The sequence below is a fragment of the Haliotis rubra genome, unplaced genomic scaffold (assembly GCF_003918875.1).
Source record: "Haliotis rubra isolate DU_JTF1 unplaced genomic scaffold, ASM391887v1 Scf1014, whole genome shotgun sequence".
NCBI lineage: Eukaryota > Metazoa > Mollusca > Gastropoda > Lepetellida > Haliotidae > Haliotis > Haliotis rubra.
Window position 1 is genome coordinate 58425 of NW_025764909.1, and position 25033 is coordinate 83457.

A 25033-nucleotide genomic window follows, 5' to 3' on the forward strand; every position below is an offset into this window, starting at 1 on the left:
TAACACCAGCCCCAATACAGTACCTGCCAGCTTCTTGTACAGTGAATGTTGCTCCATGCTGTCAGATAACACCAGCCCCAATACAGTACCTGTCAGCTTCTTGTACAGCAGGTTGGACAACAGGATGTACACATGATGGCGATCTTCCTGAGCCAGGGTTTGGTTCTGGACTTCTTTGAAAATCTGGCTACATATTTTCTCTGCCACCCCATCTGGGAGTGCATTACAGTTGCTCTAAAAACAAAAAACAAAACAGCTTAAGTTAACATGTTGCAGACATACAGTAGAACATTGGTGAACATAATGAAATGAACATTCATGAAACAATGGAACATGAAATCATGGCAAATCTCCTGCAGTTATTAGGAGTAGATGTGTCACTTCACAGACAGTGAGTGAGTGAGTGAGTGAGTGGAGTGAGTGAGTGAGTGAGTGAGTGAGTGAGTGAGTGAGTGAGTGAGTGAGTGAGTGAGTGAGTGAGTGAGTGAGTGAGTGAGTGAGGAGTGAGTGAGTGAGTGAGTGAGTGAGTGAGTGAGTGAGTGAGTGAGTGAGTGAGTGAGTGAGTGAGTGAGTGAGTGAGTGAGTGAGTGAGTGAGTGAGTGAGTGAGTGAGTGAGTGAGTGAGTGAGTGAGTGAGTGAGTGAGTGAGTGAGTGAGTGAGTGAGTGAGTGAGTGAGTGAGTGAGTGAGTGAGTGAGTGAGTGAGTGAGTGAGTGAGTGAACATTAGTTTATCTTGGCCTGAAGACTTGACAGATTAGGAATCATATTACTGTTTGCATTTGTCTCGCAGTTCTATGGGACTAGCCAAATGTCTCCAGCACTTGTGGGCAGTGGGGTAGCCTGGTGGTTAAAGCATTTACCTGTCGTGCCGAAGACTGACTGAGTTTGGTTTTACGCCGCTTTTAACAATATTTCAGCAACATTACGGTGGGGGACACCAGAAATGGGCTTCACACATTGTACCCATATGGGGATTCGAACCCGGGTCTTCGGGGTGACGAGCCAACGCTTTAACCACTAGGCTACCCCACCGCCCCTCGTGCCGAAGACCCGGGTTTGATTTCCCACATGCATACAATGTGTGAAGCCCGTTTTCTGGTGTCCCTCACCATGATATTGCTGGAACATTGCTAAAAGCAGTATAAAACTAATTTTCATGAAAGACTTTAAAAACAAAATGTTCAAGACACCCATGTGAATGAGCTATTGATGACCAGATGTCCGCTTCTTGTATTTCATCAAGTAAATTTAGAAGGGGGAACACATGGCAGTTTTCATCATCTGCAGGTATTGTGGGGACAAACAATGGATGTAGCAGTTATCTATGGTGTTCTGTCGTGAGGCTAGGAGGACTTAAATTAAAAATCATTATGGCCTTAAATTACTGAACAAGTTAGTGATCATGAATATTTTGGGGCTATTTGTTTTAGGAGAAGACTGAGCACATAAAATTATTCCCCCAAATCGTCCTGATCACTAACTATTCCTGTTCATTATATATGATTAATTTATCATGGCCTTGAATATTCCATCAGGTTTATTCTATCTTTTAATCTGCTTCTGGAAAATATAGCAAAAAAAAAAGCAAAAGCAAAACAAAATTCAAAAGCCATTCACACTGACTCAACTTTACATGTGTTCTTGACACGACAGTCAAATAGGCCACAGTTTTGTTGAACCCTGCAATTGTAACCATGGTTACACTCATGCTGTAAACCATGGCTACACTCATGTTGTAACCATGGCTATCACTCACCAGAGCAAGGAGGCCGTTGAGAGCAGGTGGTTGGATGGAATGATGATCGGACAGCTTGTCACACAGATACACGGACAGCAACTCAACTGAAATACAGATACCATATTCAATCTAAGCAGTGCCCTTCTCCAATAAGTGCCCCCCTCACCAACTAAAACACCAATCTATGTTGTTTATTACTGAATGCCAAACAATATTCCACTCTACAATTTTAAAGCTATATGACGGTGATCTGTAAAAAATGGAGTCTGGACCAGACAATCCAGTGATTGACATCATGAGCATCGGTCTACACAGCTGGGGTACGATAACATGCATCAACCAAGTCAACAAATCAGACCGGCTGATCCTGACAGTCCGCATTAACGTCAAGCATGGGATACTGAATACCAGTTCTATCCCAGGTTTTTTATGGCCGTGTGACCAATCTGTAAGCAATGTTTTAGTAATCTGTATACATATGCACCTATTTGTCTGTGGATATTACAGATATATTTTTACCAAAAACAGCAGTGCAGAAGTACTGACCATTTGGATAGTAACTATGGTACAGTTTTCATTGATATGTGAACTAAGTTTGTTCAGCAGCACTCTCTGAAAACTTGTATTACGAAGAATGGTACATTACTTAAAGAATGTTACTGAACAACTGGCTATGAGAAATATTCAGCAAGCAGTCATGTTCAGTATGATCAGATATTGCACAGCATCAGTTTTGATTTGTTTTACTTTCTTGAACAGTCTATTAATAATCAGGGGATCCATTTCTCTAAGCTCTGTAGGACTGAAGATCTGCCAAACACCTGTAGGAGATAGTGACAGGAGAACTTTCTTATCACCTAATCAATGTCAAGGTTTCTAAATATTGTGAATGAGATTAGAAAGGCTTTCTGAGCAGCATAAGTAATATTATAAGGTCAGCCTATCACACTACAGTGGATATTTTATACATCCTGTTGTTTTGAAATGTCATGCCTCAACGCCCACTTGAGTACAGCATGATGGGAATCTATCTTTAGATAAGGACATTTCTGAATCAAGGTCATTAAGATTGTGAATAATTTCAGAGAACTGACATGTTAATGGAAAACATAATTCAAAACCAAAATTACAAACACAAGGGGGAGATATGATTGCCAGAATCTGCATCAGGGAAACAGAGATATTTTACCTTCTTTGTCTTGTAGGAGGTCTGGGGTGAGATTGTGTAAGATGTCAGCCAACAGCCCCGTTCCTCGACAACGTACACCAGTGTCTGGGTCAGTGAGGTACTTCCTGTAATGGCATCAACAAACGTTTCTGACAAATTATAGTTCTTGTTTTTACAGACATTCTGATTGAAGAAAATAAGTCAAGGTAAAACAGGCTGACTTTCTCCAGGCCAGACTATTGTGTATTTCTTGTTAACTTTTCTTAGTGTTTGAAGTCTTCATATTGCTAAAATATTGTTAGAATGTGTAGTGTGACAAAAAACATACTGACATCAAGCACAATTTCAGATCAGAATAACCACAGGAATTGGTCTAGGGGTTAGTGTAGGCTTACTGAAATGTCATCCCTTGAGATAGGATGGATAAACCCCTGCAGATTCTTACCCTAATCCTTCCACAATCTCCAGTAGTTTAACTTCATTTTTCAACAGTACTGAAAATAAAAATTAAAGAGCAATGTCATGTCACTTGGAGACCCCATGGCGCAAGTTCAAATACAGCATGTCAAATCACTCATTCAAATGTTCAAAGGTCTCAACTGCCTGGGATTAGCACCATTTTACGATATTAATTTGACAAAAATAACATCAATAATCACAGATACATATGCCCCTCATCCCTTGTGTGTTCTTAATGAATAGCAACTCTGTTTTTACAGTCAATAAGTCAGTGTTCACGAATGGTGTTTCAAAGTCACAGGACATTGGGTCTTGTAAGTTTCAGATGTCTGTCTGACCCATTGAAAATGTACAGGACCCATGGAATAAAATTAAACACACATTTCAGATTAAGTATTTCTTATAATTGACATTGAAATTATTAACAAACATAAGATTTATAAACAGCAAACAAGTGTCACATGTCACATAAAACAACTTCAGTCAAAGTCATTGTGAAATATACAGTCAGACTGACTGACTGACTGAGTTTAGTTTTACGCCGCTTTTAGCAATATTCCAGCAATATCACGGCGGGGGACACCAGAAATGGGCTTAACACATTGTGCCCATGTGGGGAATCCAACCAAAGAATGTTTTTTATTGATTTGATGAGGTAAAAATAATTTAATCAAATTTTCTTTATCACCGTTGACAGTGCTTATCATGCCATGACATTTGAACATAGATATTCATTATGTTAGTTTACGTTCCTGCGATAACCATGGGCGAATCATGCCATACGAATACTCTGTTGTGTTTCTGATCGGCGTTATGTGAATTACAATATACGACTACGAGACCACATACATCCAACATTATTTTGGCTAATTGAGTTAGCACTCGCCATCGCTCTTCGTTACAAAACGAACAATGTTACGTACATTGGCTGATGTCTGACGCCGTAGAGTCATCGATTCCTCGAACAAAATTTTGGACAGAAATGCTCCAACTGGGCGCCGCCATCTTTTAATACGGCAGTAAACAAATACAAGGTCCAGATCGTGATAATAAATTTATGAAATCATATAACTACATACATAACAAACACATGTAAATATACAATGAATAGCTTTCAAGATTATTCCAATATAGATTCCGACCAATATTTTCGACCAATGAAACGTGTCTTTGACAAGCAAGCACCTTGTTTGTGTGACGTCACGGCCGAGAGAGAAGGAAGGTGATCAAAAGTCCATTGTAATCTTCAGGGAATCCCCCAAAATATCTGCCAGAGGCTTATTCCCCTCCCCCGGTTGTCATGGGAGGGTGTATAGGGGCTAACCGAGACAATGGCCCACCTTCTAGGGAGTCGTCGGATGTGACAGGTATGGTACAACATGGTAGGTGTTGATTTGTTTATCTTGGGAGGGAGACGAGGAAATTTGCTTTTTCCACACCACTACACTAACTCCACAGCTGATCTTGAACATCCGGGTACAGATAAACTGCCGAAAGGCATCGTCTGCTGAATCTGCGTGATTGTCATCGCTTCTAGCCTCGCCATGTCCTCCCTCCATGGCTGCAGCCTGCTGATGTCAACTATATCCATCTCCATGTTTAACTTCAAATTTAATGCTAATTAGATTCTAAACTTTCCAGTTGTTATTACGGTAAACAAACTGTTTGTTCATCAGTGTCACGAGATGACTTTGCTAGGCAATCTTTATTTATATTTACATATGAACAATTTTAATGATTCATGCATTTGGAGTTACTTTTGTTTTGCATATTCTATTCCACTTTTCTATTAAGCTGTCAGTATCCTGACGGGTTGGCTATTATTGTTCTCCCATCTAATTATCAATTTTCAAAAGTGATGAAAGTTTGTTTTCTATATCATTATTATCATTATCACATTTACTTTGTTGTGGATTATAATATTTCTTGACAAGTCAGTATAGTGGTTATTGTTATTGTTAATGATTTCCGTTTTGATTCATTATGATAAACAGACTGACTGACTGAGTTTGGTTTTATGCCACTTTTAGCAATATTTCAGCAACATCACGGTGGGGGACACCGGAAATGGGCTTCACACATTGTACCCATGTGGGGATTCAAACCTGGGTCTTCAGCGTGACGAGCCAACGCTTTAACCACTAGGCTTCCCCACTGCCCTATGATAAATAGAACCTTGATAAGTTAATTTAAGGTGAAACATTGTATGTTAGTGTTGAATCCACTAATTGTTTCAGACCGCAACATGATTTATTGAAACAGTCAAACTCAGGTCTAGAATTACTTGACCATACTTGACCAAATCAAAATTGCTAAATTGTTCAGAACTCTTTGGGCTTGTTTTGGAATATTCATTTGTATGTATATTCTTTTAAATATATATGTAAGTCTATTTCTGGGACAATATGTCAGTGTGAGGTGGATTATTGTCAGAACAAATACACACCATTAGACAAAATGTGGAGAGCCTTACAGCTATCCTGAGTTTCCATACTTAAGTTAGTTTAGAATACTTATTCTTGTTGAGTAGTTTCACGCATCATCATATTCTTTGGAGTGTGGGTGAGTTATAGTTTGAAGTTATGTTGGCAGTATTTGAACTATTTTGGGGATCATAGGGTCTAATGGTACTTCACCATAGTTAGGACCATAATGTCTAACGGTACGTCACCATACTTGGGATCATAGGGTCTAATAGTATGTCACCATACTTGGGATCATAGGATCTAATGCTACGTCACCATACTTGAGACCATGGGATCTTATGATGCTAAAGCAAACTTGGGATTTTCATCTTTCCTTTAGTGTTGATTGTTAAACAAGTATTATGCAGTCAAAATAGAGGTAGATATAAACTTAAAACTCTATATTATTCAACATGTCCATATATACTGTAGATGAGGAGGTCTTAACGGAGGAGATAAAAAGGAAACACATTTGCTGAGGTTAAACTAGAGGACGATATAATCATACTCTATACTCATATAATCATCAGTGAGGTGATTTACTTCCCCTCACAGGGCCTCAGTGTTGATATCAGCCATGGAGATGTAATACTTGTTTTCTTCCTTGTTGGTTTCTTCTTGTATCTTCATCAGGTGAATACTGAATACCATGTAGGAAGGATGGTAGAATGGCAGAGTGGTTAAAGCATTCACTAGTAACTCTGAGACCTGGGTTCGATTCCCCACATGGGTAGAATGTATATGAAGCCCATTCCTGGTGTATCCTGCTGTGAATATTTTGGAATATTGCTAAAAGGAGCGTTAACCACTCACTCACTCACTCAGAGACAGACATCACAAACATTTTAACCACTTACTCACTCACTCACTCACTCAGAGACAGACATAACAAAAATTTTAACCACTCACTCACTCAGAATATTGATCTTCAGTAACCCATGCTTGTCGTAAGAGGCGACTAATGGGATTGGGTGGTCAGGCTTGCTGACTTGGTTGACACATGTCATCGGTTCCCAATTGCACAGATCGATGCTCAGATTGATGCTCATGCTGTTGATCACTGGATTGTCTGGTCCAGACTCGATTATTTACAGTCTGCCGCCACAGAGACAGACAGAACAAACATTTTAACCACTCACTCACTCACTTAGAGACAGACATAACATTTTAACCACTCACTCATTCACTCACTTAGAGACAGACATAAGAAACACTTTATTTGGGCAAAATATAACTATGGTTATAATTAACTACTATACATAGAGTTCGCTACATCTGTAGTTTACTGTAATGGCTGAACTTCCACTGGACTGCTCAAGGCTAAGGAGTTTCAGTTCTCATGGCTGTAATTGCTCCAGTCTGTAACACTTACAGTTGCTGTATTGGCAGGTGAGTTGTGTATGAAGTAAATCAGGGTTTTACCAGTGGTCCAGAAGACCAACAGTTATTGTTTGTTTGTTGTTAAGCACTGCATTCAGCAATATTCCAGCTATATGATGGCAGACTGTAAACATTTCCTGGACCAGACAATGCAGTGACTGACCTCATGACCTACATATCACTTGTCATTGACTACAAATACAAATTAAGCAGATGCTCATGATGTCAGTCACTGGATTGTCTGGTTCAGACTTGATTATTGACAGACTGCTGTTGCATAGCTAGAATATTACAGAGAGTGGCATTAAACATGTTAAACAAGAACAAACAAAAGTTAATGGAATACCGGGTATTTCAGTGTGTCCTTAGATGCTCTCTCTAGTTGGGCTAGCAAATGTGTTAATCTGCTAATGTCTGTGAAAATGTCTGTCAAATTTTAATAATTTTCACCTGTCTATTGCATGAACTATATTTCTATTAATCATGGCAGTATGGCAGCATTATTGTGTATGTAAACGATATGTTAAAGGTCACCCACTATTGTGTCCTTGGGTTCTGTAACTGCTGAGGTCACCCACTATTGTGTCCTTGGGTTCTGTAACTGCTGTGGTCACCCACTATTGTGTCCTTTTGTGTCCTTGGGTTCTGTAACTGCTGTGGTCACCCACTATTGTGTCCTTGGGTTCTGTAACTGCTGAGGTCACCCACTATTGTGTCCTTGGGTTCTGTAACTGCTGAGGTCACCCACTATTGTGTCCTTGGGTTCTGTAACTGCTGAGGTCACCCACTATTGTGTCCTTGGGTTCTGTAACTGCTGAGGTCACCCACTATTGTGTCCTTGGGTTCTGTAACTGCTGTGGTCACCCACTATTGTGTCCTTGGGTTCTGTAAATGCTGTGGTCACCCACTATTGTGTCCTTGGGTTCTGTAACTGCTGTGGTCACCCACTATTGTGTCCTTGGGTTCTGTAACTGCTGTGGTCACCCACTATTGTGTCCTTGGGTTCTGTAACTGCTGTGGTCACCCACTATTGTGTCCTTGGGTTCTGTAACTGCTGTGGTCACCCACTATTGTGTCCTTGGGTTCTGTAACTGCTGAGGTCACCCACTATTGTGTCCTTGGGTTCTGTAACTGCTGAGGTCACCCACTATTGTGTCCTTGGGTTCTGTAACTGCTGAGGTCACCCACTATTGTGTCCTTGGGTTCTGTAACTGCTGAGGTCACCCACTATTGTGTCCTTGGGTTCTGTAACTGCTGAGGTCACCCACTATTGTGTCCTTGGGTTCTGTAACTGCTGAGGTCACCCACTATTGTGTCCTTGGGTTCTGTAACTGCTGTGAAACAGTGAGGATGACATTAATATGCATCTGCTGAAAGTTAGATATTATGGTTGTGTGTAATGAGGTAAGTGAAGCATGACTGCCCTACCAATATGTCCGTTCAGTGCCTAGCTGTAACCTACTTGTATGCAACAATGTACTGTACAGCCCCGACTGGTCTCCGCTGACCCTGTCTGTGTATCACAAGTTCACCCGTCTATGTGATCAACAAGCATGGTACATGACAGACATTATAATATAATGGATTCAGGTAAAGATAGGATGCTTCTGTTTTGTGTCTGCTTTCCTGTTCATGTTCAAATCAGTAGCGTAATCTGACTTCAAATTGCAATATTTTTAACAGTGAGTTGGGTTTTATGCCACATTTAGCAATATTGAGCAATATCACGGCAGGGGACACCAGAAATGGGCTTCACACATTGTACCCATGGAATCAAGGAAAATATCACATGTCCTGCAGGCTTGTAGTGCACCAGAGTTGAAACATCCAACAAAGTGTGACTGTATCTACCATGTCTAGTAGAACTAGCACGAATAAAGTAGCTATCACACGGTCACCATGATGTCCTTTTGACCTCCAGCTTCCAGGATCTTGATGAGCAGGGATTTATGATGATAAGGGAAGCTGTATCTGTCTGATATAAAGGGCGGTGGCGTAGCCTAGTGGTTAAAGTGTGCGCTTGTCACAGTAAAGACCCGGGTTCGATACATGGGTACAATGTGTGAAGCCCATTTCTGGTGTCCCCTGCCGTGATATTGCTAGAAAATTGCTAAAAGCACAATAAAACCAGACTCACTCACTCACTCGCTCACTGTCTGATGTAAAAAGTACGGCATCTCATTCTCAAGTGTTTGTGGGAGAACTGTTTATGGAATACAGTTCAACAACTAATGTTCACGAATTTGGCCAAGTCTTCAGTAGAAATTTGTTGCTTTATTTCTTTCTGGAGATCTTAGAATTGCTTCAGTTGTTGTGAACTGTATTGAAGCGATTTGGGATTGAGACATTTCTCACAATTTTCTTATTTCCTTGAAAGTGAAACATTTTCTGTGCACCAACCATGACACTGAACCAGGAATCAAAATCCCAACTGAACAATGATAAAAATCAAGGAAACTGAAGCTGTACATTTTCTCACTTTGTCACTCATCGTCAACAATTTGGACACGTTTTTAACTTCTTTGTTAGCAGATATTTGCTAACATTAGCTCATATAGCTTTAGCTAGTCAAACTTATCAAAATAAAAACAATTATATCGCATATCAGTTCTCGTTATTTCTCACACTATGCAGATCGATACTCGGACCTGAGTAATCGATCTATCGGACCTGAGTAATCGATCTATCGGACCTGAGTAATCGATCAATAATTGATTGTAATCTGGAACCTCACCTAAAAAAGTCAAAACTCATGTGGGCAATAACAGGACACAATTATTACTAGTAGGGGGGTGACTTTTATGCTAAGCGGTTATTTCCCTTTATCTTGCTTCTAATCATACTTCATGCTATTTTGGCCACACAAGCATTTATCCTGAAGTAGATAGGTAGGTATGTAAGGTTTTAGGGCGACCTTGGAAATCCAGAAGTAAACCTGGGCAAGAGTTATCTCCCCTTATCAAATTTAACGGGTTTTTTATTTTTGAATATTAATCTAGTGTGAATTTACTATATAAAAATTCAATTTATTTAAAAAATCTTGTTATTATGAAAATCTTTATTTCATTGATGAGTCAATATTTTTTTTAAATTCCTGTTTTTTTGGAAGTTAATTAATTTGCCAAATCCTACATACTGCCTTGAAAATTGATTTTCCAGCTTTATATTATATCAGTACTGAAATATCTTTATAAAAAACCACATATTGAATAATAAAAGTAAACAATTTACTTTTAAGAGAACTTTTATTGACATATTACATTTTACAGATGGTGCCACAAGGGAGCGCCACTTATCAAACAAATGTCGTGGTGTCTTGCTATTTTTATTACATAATTAGATTTGGGACACATTTTGCTACAAAATGATACCAAATTTAGCAATTTCTTGAGATTTTGATATTTAATATGCAACCTCCTTAAGCAACCAGTTTGATAGGTAAGTAATAGTGATATGGTGAAAAGGCAGTGGTATAATGGTGACAGCTCGTTTGTGTACAGGTGATGACCTACTTGTATATAGGTGATGACCTACTTGTGTGCACATGCTATACCAACATACTGCGATGCTACAGATTGGGATGCTTCATTTATGTATTCGGTGAAGTGAACCATATCCCTTCATGAATTTATTTCATTATTCATGGTCACTAGTAGGGGTGACTATTGAAAGGGAAACAACTATTGTGATAGCGATAGTCTATTGCAACATACTATTGCAGTAGCGATAGTCTATTGAGACCAACTATTGCAATACTATTGCAATAGTTTTTATGCCCCCGCCATATATGGCTGGGGACATATAGGGTTACCCTCCGTGTCCGTCTGTCCGTACTCTATCCACTTCTCCACAAAAAAAGCTTTGTGGAATTCAATGAACTTATACATGGGCTTTCTTGGGACTCTAATGGTGTGCATCTCATATTTTGTTTTGTATTTTATTGATTTTTTTGTAAGTTTAGAGACATTTGAACTTAGGTACATTTTGCTGAATTTCTCTATGATGATAGTGTAATAGGGGATGAAGTCTATCCACTTCTCCACAAAAACTACTCAACAGAATTGAATGAACTTCTACATGTCTTTCGTAGGGACTCTAAAGGTGTGCATTTCATAATTTTTTATACAATTTCTTAATTTTGTCACATGTACAGATGTTTGAACTTAGTTGAATTTTGTTCTATTCAGCCTGTTCGTTCCATCCAACGTGGGGGTGTACGTTATCCACTTCTCCTCAAAAACTACTTCATGGAATTCATTTAGATTACACATGTGCTTTATAGGGACTCTAAGGTGTGCATCTCATATTTTGATTTTGTATTTTATTTATTTTTCCAATTTTAATGCCATTTGAACTTACATAAATTTTGTTGAATTTCTCTCTGAATATAGTGTTATAGGGGATGAAGTCTATCCACTTCTCCACAAACACTGCTCAACAGAATTGATTAAGCTTATACATGTGTTTCATTGGGACTCTAAAGGTGTGCATCTCATAGTTGCATAGAAGATATGTTGATCAATCTTTGTTTTATGACTAAAAACCTCTCAGTTGCTCAGTTTTTACCAAACAAGCCCATCTCAACTCCATGGAAATAATTATGGACTTAAACAGATAAACAGTGTGAGGTATGCAATAATATCATGTCATGGAACAGTTAACTTTCAACCTGCCATATTGAATATGTTCCAGAATATGCCAAAACTTACCACTACAGCAATCTATTGCTTTCACTTGCCTCCACAGTGATATTGCTAGTTTATTTACCCTTGTGCCATGAACCTTCATGATATAGGTTTAATTGTACTGTGGTAACAGTCTAAGTAAACTTAGACTCAGTATTATTCGTTACACTGCTATACTGAGTCTAACAAAACCTTGTGGAAGGTCGCGTCAGGTAACCTTTGAGCGACCTATGACCGTCCAATCAAAGGCGAGATGGCCGAACGGATTTAACCAATCAGACAACGGCTACTATTTAGGGTTCGGCGGGACTTTCAAAATGGATTTTCTCGTCCCCGGTCGCCAACACTGATCTCCCAAAAACTGAAAATCCGCATAAAACACTGATGTTTGACCTGCAGTATATACGCTTTGGGGTTCCTGTTGACATGGTTATAATTAGCTAATATTTCTGCAAGTTGACATGTTTTAATACTGACAAAACGCTATTTTCAACGAATGTTTACTCACTGCTGTGGCGTGCATCACTAGGAACCGATCACTCTCCTACACAGAGTTCCATGCGGCAAGTCAGCATAGTACCTCTGCCACAGGCCAGAAAGATGTGACGATTCGTCACATCTTGCACCGTCCATTCAATATAATCTACATATTTCTTAACTCTTTAATTTTTGATGAGTCTACACATCTAATTAAACATCTTTGATAGAATGGTTTAGTTTCACTGAGAAAATATCCTAAAACATGTAACACTATTTCGATTTGCGTAGGGATCCTTTGTTTACATAGGTTGTACGGCTCCACGTGCTGTCATCGAAGCCGACGGAGAGCAAACGATGCAACTAGTTTGATATCTAAATATGTACTGTCATAAATGTTACTGTCGCAGTTGTGGAAGAATATATATGTAACAATGTAAAACATTGTGAAGAGCGCGCCGAAAAGCTTGCCTAAGACCTGTCTCTTCTTATTATGCGCGCTTGTTTACAAACAAGAGAAAAGTCCGGTCACATGATATGCAAATTAGCCTGTGGCAGTGATGTTATGCTAAGTCATCACTGCGCCGGAGTGTGGGAACCGATCGTACGGAAAATAGCATTCGGAATCGTTCGGGTACAAACTTTTTCGAGGTAAAAGTTCAAAAGGTATGTGCGAATGTCCACTTTCGCAATTTGGAAAGCTGTGTTCGGATTGGTCAATTGGAAAGGTTACCTGACGCAACCTTAAACAAGGTTTTGTTAGACTCACTATAGCAGTGTAACGAATAATACTGAGACTAAGTTTACTTAGACTGACTGTGGTAAGTTCATTGTGACATACATTTACAAATAAGTATTTACCTTGGACACTTTGGATATATTTATTTTATAATCAACCATGATATTTATTTAGTAGAAATTAATCACCAGAGCACACTCAGTGTAGGGAACTCTTCCTACAGCTGGGGTGGGGTGGGTGGGGGGCATCCGCGTCCCTAGACACAATTTTTTCTTGTTTCTCCTTGACTTGTCTCATTTGAAGTCATTTCCCAAATTAATGTGTAGTGTATATGAAATAAAAACAAGTTGAAGTAGTTTAAATCTCATTTGATAACTGACAAGAAACTTGAAATCCAGATCAAGTAAACAGTTAAAATATAACAGGGGCGGATAACTCTAAATCAAAGTGAATGAATCTGGTACTTCCTGTATTTTGTGCTGCGCATATATCAACGGAAGTCAATTGCTAAACTATCGATAGCCACACATGCTATCGATGCATCGATAGTTTTTTGTTTCTACCATCGATTAATTGCTATCGGAGACTCAACAATAGCAATACTTCGATAAGTCGATGCATTGTTACACCCCTAGTCACTAGAATTGAATTATTACAATTATTTTTAAGACTTTTATTTACTTTGAACAAGTTTGTTGTCTAAGTGAGGTATGCTTAATGGAATATATCCAAGCCACATAGTGGCGTCACTCATACGGCACTATCATCAGGCCATAGGCGACATTGCTCCCAATACATTGATTAGTTTCACCTTTTTGAAAATATTTAAATGTTTCAACTTCAGCAATTACATGACATGTTTTGACAATGTTGACAGAATTAATTTATCACGAAAATGACCAGTGACCCATTACTGTCAACTTAAAAATATACGAATGTTGACTATTATCCAGCCTGGCTTGGATATTTATCCCATTTTGCATATCTCACTTTGCTCAATAAAAGATTCAAGTAATTGAAGAATTCCTGAATATTCCGTTCTATTGATTGTGAATAATGAATTGAATTCATGAAGGAATATGGTTTGATTCACCGAATATGAGAGTGAATTTTCACAATAACAGCCGTAGTACATGCTCACATGCGGATCAACTGACAGTTATCCAGGATTTCACTGGGACCGGAACCAGACATACTGCTGTGTTATGAAGAAAACAATGTGTGATATTGTGTTTTATGTTGACAGTTTCAATAGGAAGGAACCAACCTCTGAAGGCGGAGAAACCGAAGTGGAAGAGTGACGTGCAGCTGACTGAGGGACAGCTCCGCAGCAAGCGAGATGAGTTCTGGGACACGGCCCCAGCGTTTGAGGGCAGGAAGGAGATCTGGGATGCCCTGAAGGCAGCTGCCTATGCCCTGGAGACTGGAGACCACGCCCTGGCTCAAGCCATTGTTGATGGGGCCAATATTTCACTACCACATGGTGAGTTGTGATGTCAGTGTGATGTTTCAATGTAGTTTTTAGGGAAATAGCATGTTTTGGTGTCATGAATGATCAGTAATGTCACATTGGGATTCGTATCAAACATGGTTTAGACTGGTCAACTTGTGAATTGGTGCAGAAAAAGTCGAGTATCAATGTAGTTTTTAGGAAAGTATCAATGTAGTTTTTTGGGAAATGGCATGTTTTGACTGGTCAACTTGTCATGAATGATCAATGTAGTTTTAGGAAATGTCACATTGGGATTGAATGATCAGTAATGTCAAACATGGTTTAGACTGGTCAACTTGTGAATTGGTGCAGAAAAAGTCGAGTATCAATGTAGTTTTTAGGGAAATGGCATGTTTTGGTGTCATGAATGATCAGTAATGTCACATTGGGATTCGTATCAAACATGGTTTAGACTGGTCAACTTGTGAATTGGTGCAGAAAAAGTCGAGTATCAATGTAGTTTTTAGGGAAATGGCATGTTTTGGTGTCATGAATGATCAGTAATGTCACATTGGGATTCGTATCAAACATGGTTTAGACTGGTCAACTTGTGAATTGGTGCAGAAAAAGTCGAGTATCAATGTAGTTTTTAAGGAAATGGCATGTTTTGGTGTCATGAATGATCAGTAATGTCACATTGGGATTCGTATCAAACATGGTTTAGACTGGTCAACTTGTGAATTGGTGCAGAAAAAGTCGAGTATCAATGTAGTTTTTAGGGAAATGGCATGTTTTGGTGTCATGAATGATCAGTAATGTCACATTGGGATTCAGTAATGTCACATTGGGATTAAGTATCAAACATATCAAACATGGTTTAGACTGGTCAACTTGTGAATTGGTGCAGAAAAAGTCGAGTATCAATGTAGTTTTTAGGGAAATGGCATGTTTTGGTGTCATGAATGATCAGTAATGTCACAAACTGTTGGGAACTGTATCAAGCATGGACGAGTCGGTTTGTGAATTGGTGCCCATTGTGAACTAAATATTTAAGTTTACTAAGACATGCTCTGATTGCCTCAGAGGCCAATAGGCGACTCCAAGTCTGCACCAAATAATGTTAACATTCCCAAAGGGGAATTAACTCTATCCCAATTCATGTTGATGTTTGACTTCAAAAGCAGTTAAAGAACACCCAATATTTTCATATGACTTTACTTAATCATGACAGATTCTCTAACTTCTTTTGAATAGTATATCTAACTAATCACTCAATTTCTGACTTGATCTTACTGTATTACCAGGATCATTACAGAGGTTTTAATGCTGTTTGGCTACCCCTGAATTTAGGAAAACAGTAACAGTTTTTCCAATACAAATTGGGGCTGTGGGGTAGCCTCGTGGTGAAAATGTTCGCTTGTAATGCTGAAGACCCGGGTTCGATTCCCCACATGGGTACAATGTGTGAAGCCCATTTTCTGGTGTCCCCCCGCCTTGATATTGCTGGAATATTGCTAAAAGTGGCATAAAACCATACTCACTCACTCACTCACAAACACTCACTCACTCACTCCCTTACAAATTTGAACAAAATAGAAAATTTTGATTTTGAATCTTTCCTAAGTGCTTGCTGTTGATGTTACCAGGAACACTAATGGACTGTTACGATGAGCTGGGTAACCGTTACCAGCTGCCTGTGTACGTTCTGAGTGCACCGACCAACCTGATTGAGGAACTCAGTGAAAGTGACAACGGGCAAGACACAGACAATTCCTCACCTGGGATTGAAATTCCAATCAAATTCCCGCCTTTCTCACACAAACAAGGACATCAAAATGCCTGTTCGTACAACTGACTCTGTCTATAAAATCAAGAAGCGAATCTGTGAAGAAGAAGGGATTGAGGTGGTAAGACAGCGATTCTTCTACTCTGGGCGATTGCTCAATGATAAACTTCGTATCGAGGACGCAAAGATTCCGAAAGGCCATGTGATTCAAGTTATAGTGACCAGGAAAGAAGAAGAGCTTTAAGGCATGACATGAGTTATCTCCCTTTAATTGACTTTTCATGCTGAAGTTTCACAGTAATTTCAATGTATTCAAGGTAATGACCAAGAGACAAAGTGAAATAAATAGATCTTAGTAGACGTATTAGGATATAGATTCTCTATTATCTTCTACAACACACAGCCCTTACTCGGTGTAACATTGGACACCTCACAACATGAACAGTGCTGTGTAATATATAATTCTATGTAGAACCTGCTAACAGTGGCAGGTTATAATTGGTTTTAGTAAATTTGAAAAATAATAATTTTCACAAAGTAAATTGTTTTTTTCATGTAAAAGACATAAAAATGTAACTCTTGTTGAATGTATCCCAAGTAGTTGAAATGTACTTTAATCCCATTGATCCTTTGAGAATAATGTCCTCTCTTTGATTATGTCACTCCATGGTCTTGTACTGTTTAAGTGGCCAGTTATTAGTGTGGTTAAGTATCATGAACTTTAGGCAAAGCCTCGTTTTGTGTTCCTATATCTAGCGGCATTATTTGGTTAGACGGATATTTTTGTTGTAGTGTCATAATTCGCCTCTCTCGTGTGTCGATACATGTCATGGTGCTTGGTCACATGTTTATATACGTGTCATGCTACTTGAGTAACGTGTTGATACATGTCATGGTTTCTGAGTCATGACACGATAAGTTTCATCACACTAAACAGTCACTATTTTTTACTTGAAATTCTGCACTTTCTTTCTCGGCTGAGTAGCCAGTCTGTGTTCAACTCAGATGAATATTTAAAATGAGCTTGTTAATAGTCGAATAGTGTCATGTTAACAGATTCAACATTTCATTTTACAGTACTGTACCAATTGCCATAGTAAAAATAATGCCCGATTGATGCGACATTTTTGGTACCCTTTGAAAAGTGTGAAGCCCATTTCTGGGCTTGAATATTGCTAACAGCAAGCGGCTTAAAACTGAACTCACTCACTCACTCATCCTTTGAAAGACAGACAGGCTTATTCAGTAGTGAATTAAAGCATAAAATGATGCATAGTCTGTATTACATATAGGGTTATGGTTTTATTCATGATTCACCAAATCAGTTTGACCATGTTATATAGAAGGTTTCGGGGATCCAAATCTTCAGGTATGTTTTTTCATCTACTGTACTAAAGTCATTGTGAGCATGGTTGGTGGTGATGAAAGTTTGGTTACATGTTGCAGGTTATTTCATAAATTCATCAAACACATTACTTCATTCTGCTGCAATAATTGTTGTACGGTTGCCGATCGACTAGCACATGTCTATCCCAACTTGGCTTGACATTCCAGAAAGTGTGATTTTTCATCCATTTTGTCCATTTTCTACAACTGAGGGGATAATGAATCACTGAAACACTTAAGAAATGCGACAGTTTCTTGATTTGACTTGATTTTAGGGTAATCATGCCATACATTTCATATTTGGGCAAAAAGTTCTGCAAATGAAGGAAAACCAAGTTCTATGGATAGTCAACTTCTTTATTGCAATGAGTGCGACGTTTTGGTGTAGGTACTAACACCGTTATCATCACTTGCTTGATAACGGTGCTAGTACCTACACCGAAGCATCACATTCATTGCAATACAAAAGTTGACTATCCATAGAACTTGGTTTCTTCATCTTCACAACTTCTAAAATGCCTCTCAAGCAGTTCTGCAAATGGTTTAATAATTGGTTGGGAGATTTTTATTTAGAAGATATTGAAGTGTTCCTTCAGTGTTGCAGCTGTTGACTGGCCCAGAAACTGAAACACAAGACTGTCATAGGGGTTGAGAGCACACGGTGTCGACTAATGCATTCCTGATAGATATGTATGCTAGCATCAATCATATCACCACTCAACCCTGCTTCAGTTTCATTGTGTCAACCCCAAGCAACTGAAATAAGTCAGGTGGACCCATTCATCCCCTAGTTTTGATTCTGAAGCGTTACCACCTTCATCTCTCTGACATTGTCGGGGGACAGGTCATCGAGTGAAGTTAGGTTGCTGGCATTGGAGTAGCCAAATGGTTAAAGCTTTCACTCCTCGTGCCGAAGACCTGGGTTCGATTACCCACACAGGGACAATATGTGAAGCCCATGTCTGGTGTCCCCCGCTGTGATATTGCTGGAATATAGCTACAAGCGGCATAAAACTTGACTCACTCACTCACTCTCAGGTACTGCAGTTCCCTGTGCTGTTGTGTTCCTTGGGCACACCGGATACCTGACGGGTTTGAATGCTAGTTTGTCCCCATTATGTTTCTAGTTATTGAAATATGACACGCGGGTCCAGTGTATTTATGACATTAGGATGGAGATGTGATACACGAGATAATCAATGCTAATTCTTCGTGGTACCTCACTTTCTTATGTTAAATTTAGTTAACAAAACACAGTACACTCCTTCTTTGTGTTCTGCATTTGTTTTAATATAGACTTGAGTTGGTGAATGCGTTGTAGGGCTCATTAATGTCAGGGGCCAAAGAATTTTGTAACAAAAAACATTTCATATCCAAGGGACAAATTGGTATATACAGGTAGAGATTCTGCTACAGAATTATTATTATTATTACATTGCATGGTTTATACTGCAGTATGTGGTGAAACTGTTTGAAATGCATTTGACGTACATGTGATGTAATCACAGAAGCAGTTAATCAGTTTTAGGAAGTAACATCCTGCTAGTTTTGATCAACATGGATTTATCTATATTCTGACCAAGTGAAAATATATTTTTTTCAAAATTGGATTGATGGTATTATCATGAATATAGCTTGGTATTAAATACAGACATTCATCCTCATCCAGATTTTTGGTCCAGTTGTCAGTGATGAACAAGTCACCTCTACAGAGATGTCACTTTTAATGTCACAATAAAAATATGGATGGGACATTTATTACTTCCACTTTGATAACTTTTGCATACATTTGGTTGAGACTTGAGGTCAAACATTTACCTTGGAGCAGATCTAGATGAATACCTGACTGTGGTTTGTTTGACCTCTGACTCCAATCAGGTCAATAAGATTTGACCCTTCTTTCAGCATTCTTTTTAGCAAAAGAAAGTTGTTAGCATTTCACGTTTAGTACATACAGTGGCATAAGTGTTTCTCATTATGTATGTGAACTATGATATGTGAAATACTATGTTTTTTGCAATACTATTTTGCTTTAAAATATCAGCCGCATTAATGCAGGCCAAAAGCTTCTACTGGGTTGGCTGATTAAAGGGAGATAACTCTTGCAAGACGTGTGAAAGAACCGAACCCTGTTGTACCTGAATGAGAGTTTTCTTTTGTTATGTTGGTGAAATTAGTTTTTCCTGTTTATGTGACAATGAAACAAATTTCTATTCATCGCAAATCTATCATCATCATGCTTCATAAGGAAAATCTTTATTTGGTGATATTGGACGTGTAGTGTATTATACTTGAAAAATTTACAAAATATCCATACACATTCACAATATAGCTGTTGTCAGGCTTAGAGATATTATTTCCAGTTTGTACATGTGATCAGTCCTCAGATAGAGACAGGATATTTCCAAATCTGTCATTGTCAATATTTTATTTGATGCCTTCTTTCAGTAGTGTAATTGTAGAAAATGTGAAACATCCTTTGAAACTGGTGATTTGTGAATCATATTGTTCATGAATGATTGTCCACTTACAGCTGATATGTGAATCATATTGATCATGATATATTGTCTGGTGATATGTGAATCATTGTTTGCATGAATCATTCTATTGTCCACTATAGGCTGATGCATGAGTTATGGTTCATGAACTTTATTCACTATTGTCCACTGTCAACTGATCCATAAGTAATTGTTCGTACAAGTTCTTAACTGTCAACTCGTATATGAATCACATTTTGAACACACATTGTCCTCTGTACTCAGATCGTGATTGAAAGTATAGTTTTACGTCATATTACATGGTAAGTTCAGATTTCACAACTTGCTTTTTCCTTTCCATCTTGGAAATCTTCTGTTTGGTGTCAGTAGTGAACTGTAAACAAAAGATTGGTATCAGTAATAACCAACCCTTGGACTTCATTTAATGATTATGGCTTTATGACTTGCATAGTGGAGACTTACTACAGTCATGTCGCTATGACTTGCAAAATTCTCATAGATCAGTTTTGGTTTAGACTGGAGAAATTCCCAGAGACAGTTATGAGATAGACTTACGACTGTCCGTTTTGGTTTTGACTGGAGAAATTCCCAGAGACAATTATAAGATAGACTTACGACAGTCGGTTTTGGTTTAGACTGGAGAAATTTCCAGAGACAATTATAAGATAGACTTACGACAGTCGGTTTTGGTTTAGACTGGAGAAATTCCCAGAGACAATTATAAGATAGACTTATGACAGTCGGTGCTAAGACTGGAGCAGCTGAGGGGCAGTGGGGTAGCCAAATGGTTAAAGTGTCCGCTTGTCACACTGAAGACTCGGGTTCGATTCCCCACATTGGTACAATGAGTGAAGCCCATTTCTGGTGTCCTCCACCGTGACATTGAAGGATATTGCTAAAAGTGGCGTAGAACCTCGATCACTTACTCACTGGAGTAATTGCTATAGATTAATATAGAGTATGCAAGTCACAACGCTACATCTGTCATGGAGGCAGTAGTTTTTCACAGGCCTATGGCAGGTGTGCCTAACCAGGCCACTGTTTGGCGACTGTGATGATCTGATCTGATCTGGACTTGGTTGAACATATTTTATAGAAGAATAAAGTTATCGCAATTATTTCACATTATCCAGTATCATTTACATCTGCTGTACATTTGTCTTAAATTTATTCATGAAATAATGAATTTTCCCCAAACCCTCAAACTTCGGATTTGCATGGCTGAGGATTGTGTAGTAACTCTAGTAACACCAGACATATGATATTATGTATGAGAGGTACCTGGATGTTATTGACCTAGACATTGAAAGATACTAAGAATTATTTTTGTCATCTGAACTTAAGTAGCTTGAATAGATTCTTATGCTGTTGAATAATGATGGATTACTTTTATATGAAATGGTCACAATTTTATTCTGATGCTTTTACTGTGACTAAACATGCAGAACAAGATTACTGACAGCACTGACTTCACTTGAAATAAGTTTGGTTGTAAGTGACTTCCTAATTTTGTCTGGCGTCATATGTTTCTTTGTTGGTTGAATTGGTTAATTTGCTGTTGTCTTATTTCTTGTAAATAATTTTATGGCAATAATTTTGTTATTTCATATTTGTCCCACAGCCAAATTGTTTACCTTTTGTTTATTTGAATTGATGAACGAGTCCATGTTAGATGTTGGCAATGGTCTGTGTAATTAATTAATGGGAATATTTCAAAACAAGGATTTGTAAATAATACGAAAAGAAAATATGTTTGTGTAAATTTGCAGTTTGAAGCTTATGGCTGGTGATCAGAGGTTAGTTACGTGCATGTAATGGTCTGGTTCAGTAAGTTTGCTGATTTCGTGGCATGTACAGGTGGGGTAGCCGAAGACCGGGGTCGATTCCCCACATGGGTACAATGTATGAAACCCATTGCTGGTATATTGCTAAGCGGTGTTAATCTCAACTCACTCACTCATGTCGCGTACCCAAGCAGCATGGATTGTCTGGCACGGACTTCATCTTGTCCTTCCATGTGATCCCTTATTTTTTTCCCTCAGTATATTTCTCACGAGCTCAATTCATAATGTTTGCATTAGAGCTACTGGCTTCAATTCAGCAATCTCTATTCCTGAAGATTTGGTGATACATAAATAGCTAAATATTTTATAACAACCAACTATGTACAGTGAGAAACGTCTATGTTTATTGTTATTTTATTCAGTTGTTTGGGATTATTGGGGAAAGTTGATATTGAACATGGATATTTTCTTGGATATTATTGTGTATACTTTAATCAAACTTAATATTCAGAAAAAATTGATAGATATGATTTAATGAATTCATCTATGTTTTGTTCATTTTATTATTTAGAAAAATAGTCAGGATTTATTTTTGGCTGTCATGTGCATATAATATGTATATTTTGTTTCTAAAGCACATTAGCGTGATGAAAATGAACATATCACAGATACTATATGTGTGTGTAATCTAGGGAGTGTAGTCATGGTAACAAACAGAATTACTGGAAGTAATCAACTTATTTTGCTCAATCATAAATTAAAGCATACATGTGTGCTCAAGGCACTGTCAGGTTTGATAAGTTTTAAACAGATGTTTCTTTCAAGCAGTGTATGAAATAAGGCCCGTCCGACCTCCCGAAACGGGCTAGATTTCTGACGAACGGTCTACATTTACAGCTAGCCAGCCTGATGGTCTGGTAAAGTTTTTCAGAAAACAAGTTCCATACATCTGAGTAATTTGCTTTGGACTGTCTGGTCTGGTTAAATCCATTTTGGGCTGGTAACATTTTGAAGTTACCAGCCCTGATGACTGGCTTTGTTTTTGGCTTATTTCATACACTGTTTCAAGTGATACCAAATTTGGTGAAGATTTCAAGTGTGTAGATATTGCTTTTTATGATGAGCAGTGCCTGTAGAAATCTGCAGTTATTGTCTCAGAGTATATCCTGTTTGTAGTCAGATTACATGTTACGTTCATATAAATATGCATTGAACTATGAGAATTTATTTCTGCAGAAATTTAATGGACACCTGTCTTATGACTGTTAAAGTAAATTTAGTCAGTCTTCTCTAGAAATGTCTTTTGAAAAATATTGTTTCTTAAAATAGTATTTTCTGATATTTATTTCAGCTTGATAATGTACATATCAAGAGTGCATCATCAGTGCAATTCAACTAGTCAACCTTGAATTATGTCCCTTTGTTTTCTCGGACTCTCTTTCTTTGGAGAGAATATTTGTTACTTCTTCACTTTTGTATACTTTCCCTGACTTTATATGAAAAGTAAGTACAAACTAAGTTTGATCTTCAAACGTTGGAGCTTGGTAGGCATGGACTGGTTGCCTGCAATAATCACTTGATTATCATTGTTGCTATCAGTACATCATACTCTTGAATTTACTCATTCTCATTGAAATCAGATCTTAGTGCTCAGTGCTGCTAACTTTGTTTATTGGAAGCGAACACTGAGATTAGGTTCTTAATGAGAAACTTCCTTTTCAACAAACATCCATCACATTATGTGTCTAACCTAGATGTTAGTGTCTTTATTTGTAGAACTTACTGGTTTTGGAAGTATTAATACTGAGACGACTAATTACCTGCTTCAATATTCAGTGTCTGATGATTTTGTTCAAGAATCAGGCCTCATATTCAGAACAAGTAGTATCTTGTTTGAGTTTATACAAATGTGATATCGTCAGTGTTTGCAGCTGAAATGAGTAAGATACCCCTAAAGGTAACATTCAGTGAATCTGTGATGAATATGTAGCGATCAACCGCTTGTCTGCAGCCCGGGGCAAGTAAAGTTTTCTACAGTCTAGTAAGATTTGCTGAGAAAAGTACATGCATGAACACAAAGATCTGTGGACTGTTTAGCAAGTAGACTCCAACGTTCTTGGTACAGACAGTAGACTGTAAAGTAGCTTAAACTGGACATCTTAATGCAGCATGCAGGATGACAGGTCCGATGTCTTGAATCGTGGAAATCATTTCTTTGTGGTAATCTTTAAGTGCTGCCATGCTTAACATTTCAAGTTCCTGAATTAATGAAGGCTAAAATATGGCAAATTATTTATATGGTTTTTGATTCTGGCCATATTACTAGTATTTGAGGTGCGACCCTGAAATATTTACCACAACTGCACTAGTTGTCAAGACAGTGTCATCTTTGTTTGTGCTGTGGCGGTGGGGTAGCCTAGTGGTAAAAGCGTTGGCTCGTCACGCCCGAAAACCCGGGTTCGAATCCCCACATGGGTACAATGTGTGAAGCCCATTTCTGGTGTCCCCCGCTGTGATGTTGCTGGAATATTGCTAAAAGCGGCGTCAAACCAAACTCAGTCAGTGTTTGTGCTGTAAACATTATCCATTGTGAAATGCAATGTTTGAAGCTCTGAAAATAGTGGGTTATGTCATTTCAGACTGACGTCTGATGTCAGTAATGTAGGTGGGAAAACTGCGTCATTCATGTGCCTCATGGGTTAAGTCGGTATATGTTTTAGTCTATATCTTGAGCACTTTTAATTTGGAGAACAAGACAACATTCTGTAACCAACTCTGAAAAAATGCTTGTCTTAGGGTAAAAGAGGGCCCGAAAACATGTTATTGATAAAATTTTGTGCAGCTGAAAGGAGAATTTGTTCTATGAGAATTAAAAGATTTTTCTGTTTTATGACAACTTTTCTTGAGTGTTACTATACATATCAATGCCAAAATACTTGTCAGTATTTCTCTTACAAGTCTGTCCTTTGACTTCTCTCTAAGTAATCCAAGTTGTGCTTTCAGTAGGTTATGATGCTATTCTGTAACCATGGTAACA

General features: G+C 38.3%; 2 protein-coding genes across 2 annotated transcripts in view; one reads left to right on the forward strand and one right to left on the reverse strand.

The window, feature by feature from the left end:
* Positions 1–4369, reverse strand: part of LOC124269438 (MMS19 nucleotide excision repair protein homolog) — a 43502-nt gene extending 39133 nt beyond the window's left edge. Inside the window, exons 1-5 of the mRNA XM_046704444.1 lie at positions 4288–4369; positions 3351–3399; positions 2927–3030; positions 1756–1841; positions 90–234 (exon numbers count right to left, since the gene is read on the reverse strand). Of these exons, the coding sequence (XP_046560400.1) occupies positions 90–234; positions 1756–1841; positions 2927–3030; positions 3351–3399; positions 4288–4369 (466 nt within the window). The remainder of the gene's footprint in view (positions 1–89; positions 235–1755; positions 1842–2926; positions 3031–3350; positions 3400–4287) is intronic.
* Positions 4370–4555: 186 nt separating this feature from the next.
* On the forward strand, positions 4556–16692 carry LOC124269467 (ubiquitin domain-containing protein 2-like). Its single transcript, XM_046704473.1, is given in 4 exon segments — positions 4556–4731; positions 14357–14593; positions 16189–16346; positions 16348–16692. Coding segments are annotated over 4 exon segments (687 nt in total). The 5' UTR covers positions 4556–4664; the 3' UTR covers positions 16573–16692.
* Positions 16693–25033: the final 8341 nt, after the last annotated feature.